We start from the raw sequence: 6,367 nt of genomic DNA, 5'->3' as shown, positions 1-6,367 counted from the left end.
CCCAACAAGAACCAGAACTCCCCCGTCGGTCTTCTTTGCCCATCAGGATTCCAATGTTCTTCCTGCTTTTCCAAGTTCCTGAAGGTTTATGCCAAAACGAGTGTTCAATTTTCTTGTAGTGATGCAAGAAGGCTAGTTTATGAGAGTAGCGATCTTAGATTAAAATATACTTCCTCCATCCCAAATGGTAAGTCATTCCAAGAATCTTGGAGAGTCAAAACATCTCAAGTTTGACCAAAATTATAGAGAAAATTACAAAGATTTATGACATCAAATAGGTATACTATGAAAATATAATTGATGAAGAATCTAATGATACTTAGATGACATCATAAATGTTATTATATTATCATATAAATTTGATCAAATTTGAGATACTTTGACTCTCCAAGATTCTTGGAATGACTTATAATTTAGGATGGATTGTCCAATGTTCATCACTCATCCTGTCATATGGTTGTTTAGGTTTTCCTATGGATTAAACTATGCCAAAAAGGTCCGTAATTCCAATAGTTGCCACGTGAACAGGAGGCCATAGTTCATAGTACATCTCCTAGTTGACCGACCATCTTGGTTCGGTGTACCAAGCAAGGGCGGTGCAAGTGTGGCCAGGGAGCCATAAAAATTCAATTCCGTGCTCTTTTATAGCTTCTCTTCTCCTCCGGCTGACTATAAGGCAGTGATCGAATCAGTGATCGACCACATGCCACAGTTCTGGAAGTGATTTGCCAGGTCGCCACCACTCACAGATCGAGACAGAGAGAGACGAAGGAAGGTCTAGCTTAGCTAAGCCATGGCCAAAGCTCACATCCTGGTGCTGCCGTTCCCGGCGCAGGGCCACGTCACGCCGCTCATGGAACTCTCCCACCTTCTGGTCGACCACGGCTTCGAGGTCACCTTCGTCAACACCGAGGTGGACCACGCGCTGGTGGTCGCCGCGCTGCGGGCGTCCGGCGGTGAGGCGGCGCTACTGGGCGGCGGCATCCACCTGGCGTCCATCCCGGATGGGCTGGCCGATGACGAGGACCGCAAGGACCTCAGCAAGCTCATCGACGCCTTCACGCGCCACATGCCGGGCCACCTGGAGCGGCTCATCGTCAACATGGAGGCCGCCGGACGGCCCAGGGCCAAGTGGATCGTCGGCGACGTGAGCATGGGTTGGTCCTTCGAGGTCGCTAAGAAGTTCGGCATACGAGTCGTGGCCTTCTGGCCGGCGGCCACGGCGGGCTTGGCCATCGTGCACAAGATCCCTAAGCTGATAGAGGACGGACTCATCGACGACAAGGGTAACTGATTTTCTCAACTGATCGTTCAATTTCTCGGGCCATTTTCTGGTTATAGTTTCTTTCCACAGTTTTCAATAATGCTACATTATCTAAAAGAGTTTGGGTGGTCTCATAGGCTAGAGTTATGACATGTAATTGTGATGCACGAGATTTAACGTCAAATGAAATACAATTCTAGTTCTAAACTCAGCTTCAACATATTTCTGTCTTAGAAATCACATACCCAGTTTGTCTGAATGAAACCACTTTTATCTCTCTTTATTAAATTTTCCATGTCATAAAAAATCTAGTATAGTACCTTATTTAATGAAATGAAATTTTAATTAGAAGTGGCTAGTAGTTAATGCACACAAATCGAAAGCAGATTTGAAGCAAGTCTCAGTTTAAGTTTTCTTTAATACTGCAATTAACATCAGTAAGCTCTCTAATTAACATCAGACAATGGCAGACCTGCACCATATGCAACTCGCAACTCGAGTGGCCGTTGACGTTGACAATTTGTCGCACTCCCTTATGTGGACTGAATTTTAATCGTGTCGTTTCTTAGAAAAAGGGACTTGTCTTTTTAATGTCGGAAGGTAGTTCTGAGTTTTGACTTCATTCTCCTATGAAAAGGAAGAAACAATCCATCCATTATTTACAGAGATTGCTACCTGTTGGTGAGCGTAGCCCGCTAAACTCAGCTCGTTAAGTTATACTAACGAGGAAAACACTCGGCTCGTTAGAAAAATTACACCAAGCTAAGTCAGTCGCAAACGGACGAGCCACGAGCATTTTATTCAGCCCGTAGTAGCCGAACGATACATAATTTCAAGTAAATATTTAATAACATCAAATTCCTTATTAATAACCAATACGTTAACTAAAAGGTCATCATGTAATGGAAGACAGCATAGCACTGACGTCTTCAATATTCGACATGTATGAATCATGAATCGGTACGTTCCGTTGGTCATCATCACTGTGTTGCAACTTAACCACATCAATTTGTCCTCCAGAATAGAACCTGCATGAAAATGTTTTGTTTGCATTCATCAAAACTAGAATCATTTCTTGTTAGCCATATTGTTCAAATATTTCATTTTTAGAGTATTTGGTTTTCTAATGACTTGGATTCATCCTTCTATGGTAAAAAAAAGGTGAAACGAAAATGGAACATTTCACTATCTACTTGGAGCATTTTTTTTCTTATACCTGAACATCGCAAATCCAATATATTGTTGCTAGAAAATCTGTTGCCCCTGATTTTTTGAAGAATATTTTATTTTTCTACCTGGAACATTTTAATTTAAGCGTCGGAACATTTTCTTTCCTTGAGACTAGAACATTGGAACATTGATAGATTTTTGCTAAAAGAATCTGAACGAAAACTAACGTGCCGGAATAACGTGTGAGCATGCTACAGGCTGGCCACGAAGGCAGGAGACGTTCCAGCTCGCCCCGGGGATGCCGCCATTGCACACGTCGCAGCTGACATGGAACAACGCCGGCCCGCCCGAGGGGCAGCCCATCATCTTCAACCTGGTGGTATCCCAGAACAAGCAGCTCAAAGACCATGCCGAGATGTCGGTGGGCAACTCCTTCCACGATGCCGAGGACGGCGCGTTCAAGCTCCTCCCCAACATCCTGCCCATCGGCCCGCTGTTCGCCGACCGGGAGTTCCGGAAGCCCGTCGGGAACTTCCTGCCGGAGGACAAGCGGTGCATCAAGTGGCTCGACGCGCAGCCCGACCGGTCCGTCGTGTACGTGGCCTTCGGCAGCATGGCCATCTTCGACCCGCGCCAGTTCGAGGAGCTGGCCGAGGGGCTCAAGCTCACCGGCCGGCCGTTCCTGTGGGTGGTAAGGCCGGACTTCACCGCCGGCCTGAGCAAGGCGTGGCTCCACGAGTTCCATCAACGCGTCGCCGGCAGAGGCATGGTCGTCAGCTGGTGCTCCCAGCAGCAGGTCACCTTGAATAATTGATCCCATGAAGCTACCATTAGCTATTGAATTTTTGCCCGTTGGGCGACAGATCGAGAGTGATAGACGGCGCTCCGTTTCGTTGTTCTGACACAGGTCCTGGCGCACCGTGCGGTGGCGTGCTTCGTGTCGCACTGCGGGTGGAACTCGACGATGGAGGGTGTCAGGAACGGCGTGCCGTTCCTCTGCTGGCCCTACTTCGTCGACCAGTACCTGGACCGGAACTACGTCACCGGCGTGTGGAGGACCGGCCTGGCGGTGTCGCCCAACGCGGACGGGATCGTGACGAAGGAGGAGCTGAGGAGCAAGGTGGAACAGGTCGTCGGCGACGCCGAGATCAGGGAGAGGGCGCGGCTATTCAGGGGCGCGGCTCGCAGGTGCGTCAGCGAAGGAGGATCCTCGTACGAGAACTTCAAAAAGCTTGTGAACCTGCTGAGTGAGTGAGTTGAGGACCGCGGCCTTCTTTACTACGCTCAAAAGAATCCTTTGCAATTCGCCTGCACTTGTTACGATAGCAGAGTTTCTGTTCCCATGCATGTGTTCCAATTTCCTTGACAGGGCTAGTACTCGATCTAGACTTTTTTTGGAAGCAAGGCAGTGTTACGTTGCTGTCGTTTCTGGGTCAGTAGATCTTTGACTTCGATTATTTTTTAGAAATAAGGATGTTTCGACTTTGTTTGTGATATATAAAAATGATGAAATAGACGTTCATGGCTCATGCGGACGAGCAGACTGCGGCTGGACCAGAAATATCGTAGCTGACAGAATTCGACAAGAACTGTTTGTTGCTTTTGATTCTATTTAGAACATGCTTCAGTGCAATTATTTGAGTACAATTCAATACAACATTTTACTTAAGTACATTGCAGTGGCGGAGCTAGGAATCAACTCAAGGAGGGGTTGCACAGTTGGCTCTGCTATCCGATGGAAGGGTCTCGGTCGGCGCGAGCTTAGAACGGTGGAAGGGTGAAGGCCGGCGACGGGCACGCGTCGGCCGTAGGGAGTGGCAGCTAGCTAACAAGTGGCGAGCCGTATCGCCAAAAATGGAAAGACGTACAGCAGAATAGCAGCTGTAAGCTTGGGCGTTGATGAAGAAAAGAATGGAGTGCAAGGGTTAAAATGGAGACTTCGAGTGGATTGTGTGATGGCGTGCTGCTTGCTGTGCTTACTGCAAGGAGACTTACATAGTTACGTAGCAGTGCTCATGCTTAGTTTTTTTTTTTTAAAAAAGACTTTAATAGTAACGTGGGCTTGCTAGAGTTAAACAGGCATGGCCTGACTTGTAATTCAGGAACGCTTGCACTTCTATACCGGTGCTTAGAAATCTGCATGGACAAGGGGGCCGTGGCCCACCTTGGTCAATACCTAGCTCCGCTAGTGGTACACTGTGTGTACATATTAGTCATGTACACTATTTTTTTAAACACGGTACAGATGCATGCTTATATAAACGCACGCGAACTCAATCCTATGAAATATGGATACGCAACCTAATATGGATACGCAACCCTACCCATATGTACACTTTTGAGACTGATTCGTCAGATCCTCGAGATTGATAAAGTCGCCACTAGTGACTCGCTATCGACAGGCACGTCGTATGTCGCCTACCACTGAAAGAATAGTACCGGTTAAATCTTGGAATAAATTCAGAAAAATGCGAGCACCAGTGAGGAGTTGAGCACTTAAACATATTAATTGCACCACAAAGGAACCTTACCAACTGAGCGGCGGTCATACACACTATTAATCTTACGCATGATGCAGCTAGATAGTATCAACTATGGAAGTATCCTAATTGTATAGAGAAAATCCCTTATTTGACATAAGAAGGTAACTCAATTTTCCTTTGACCATGAAAAAATATTTCTCCTTATTTTATTCTGAGTTCTAAATTTCATTGCTTACTGACATTTTTGGCACTGCCGTTAGTTAACTTAGGCAGAGTGACATCCAAATCACCTTCAAAATTCATAGAACTTTTTTTCCGGTAATAGAATATATAGCTGGAGATAAAATCATTTTGCTTAAAAAAACGCACATGTACCTTAACAAGTTTAAAATTGAAATTAACTAAATTAGGCTACCTTTGAAACTTACTTGATTTTTATGGCAAAAAAATACTTTAAAAAATTGATGGAAAACGACTAATTTGTCACAAGGGATGCAATAGTTTATAAATAGTTTCCCATCATAAGTTGAGAATTGTGAAATTATATAAAATTTCGCAAACTTCCTATTTTTCAAAAATTCTATATGTAACTTACGCTAGAAAATAATTTAATAAATTAATGCATCTCAAGTTAGGTATATTGGTTATTTTTTGGAAGTATTTTGTCACCATAAAATTTAGATAAGTTTTAAAAGTAGCATAATGTGGTCAATTCTAATTTTAAAACTGTAAAGATAGATGTGTAGTTTTAAGCAAGATGGATTTTTCTCCATATGTCTATCACTAGAAAAAGTTTCATAAGTTTTGGAGGTTATTTAGATGTAGTTTAATACGACTTAACTAACGAAAGTGATAAAAATATCTAACAAGGTATGAAAGTTGGAACTCTGTGTCATATAAGTAAAGAAAATCTTTCAGTATCCATAAAGAAATTGAGTTATATTTCAGTGTCAAATAAGGAAAATTTTCAAGTTCACCGATATTCAACAACTATCATACCTCTACTTTTCATATGACTGATCGACATCTGTGGAACCCTGGCCGTTTTAAGCTTGGTATTTATGAACATTCAAAACGATACAGTACCTTTTGCGATGTTCATGCCTGAAGCTCGATTCGGCTTTACACCTTTCATCGACAGGGGATATTTTTGTTTACGTATCACGTGCATCACGAGAAAACGTCGTACTGCTAGAATTGCATCACAAGAACATTAAGCACCATATTTTCAAAAACAAAAGACAGTGTTGACGCTTTTTCTTCGTGTGTTAGGCAATCACCTCGTCGGCACCTCAGCACCTGGCCGGTCAGACCGGTCAGGCAGGCTGGTCGGACCGGTCTGCTGCTGGGCGTCGCGAAAACGTAAGAACGCCGCCTCGGGAGGGACCCTGTTGGAGATGGCGCGCCTAGGGTTGCTCTGAGATCAGTCTGGCCACTCAAGAGCTTCCTC

At 44.5% G+C, this 6,367-nt stretch overlaps 1 protein-coding gene across 1 annotated transcript; it reads left to right on the top strand.

Annotated features, from left to right (window-relative positions):
• Positions 1-504: 504 nt before the first annotated feature.
• Positions 505-3,961, top strand: LOC117840229 (UDP-glycosyltransferase 83A1). Its single transcript, XM_034720698.2, has 3 exons — positions 505-1,286; positions 2,692-3,230; positions 3,342-3,961. The coding sequence occupies exons 1-3, from the start codon at positions 794-796 to the stop codon at positions 3,687-3,689; spliced, it is 1,380 nt and encodes a 459-aa protein (XP_034576589.2). The 5' UTR covers positions 505-793; the 3' UTR covers positions 3,690-3,961.
• The last annotated feature ends 2,406 nt before the right edge of the window (positions 3,962-6,367 follow it).

Source organism: Setaria viridis, chromosome 9, assembly GCF_005286985.2.
Source record: "Setaria viridis chromosome 9, Setaria_viridis_v4.0, whole genome shotgun sequence".
Classification (NCBI taxonomy): domain Eukaryota; kingdom Viridiplantae; phylum Streptophyta; class Magnoliopsida; order Poales; family Poaceae; genus Setaria; species Setaria viridis.
The sequence above is the reverse complement of the archived record's forward strand: the minus strand, read 5'-3'. Positions and strand labels throughout refer to the sequence as shown.

Excerpts from the sequence above, each read along its gene's own strand:
- LOC117840229 (XM_034720698.2), top strand. The coding sequence starts at position 794 with ATGGCCAAAGCTCACATCCTGGTGCTGCCGTTCCCGGCGCAGGGCCAC. Across the intron at positions 1,287-2,691 it reads CGGACTCATCGACGACAAGG|GCTGGCCACGAAGGCAGGAG; the intron begins GTAACTGATTTT and ends AGCATGCTACAG. Across the intron at positions 3,231-3,341 it reads GCTGGTGCTCCCAGCAGCAG|GTCCTGGCGCACCGTGCGGT; the intron begins GTCACCTTGAAT and ends GTTCTGACACAG.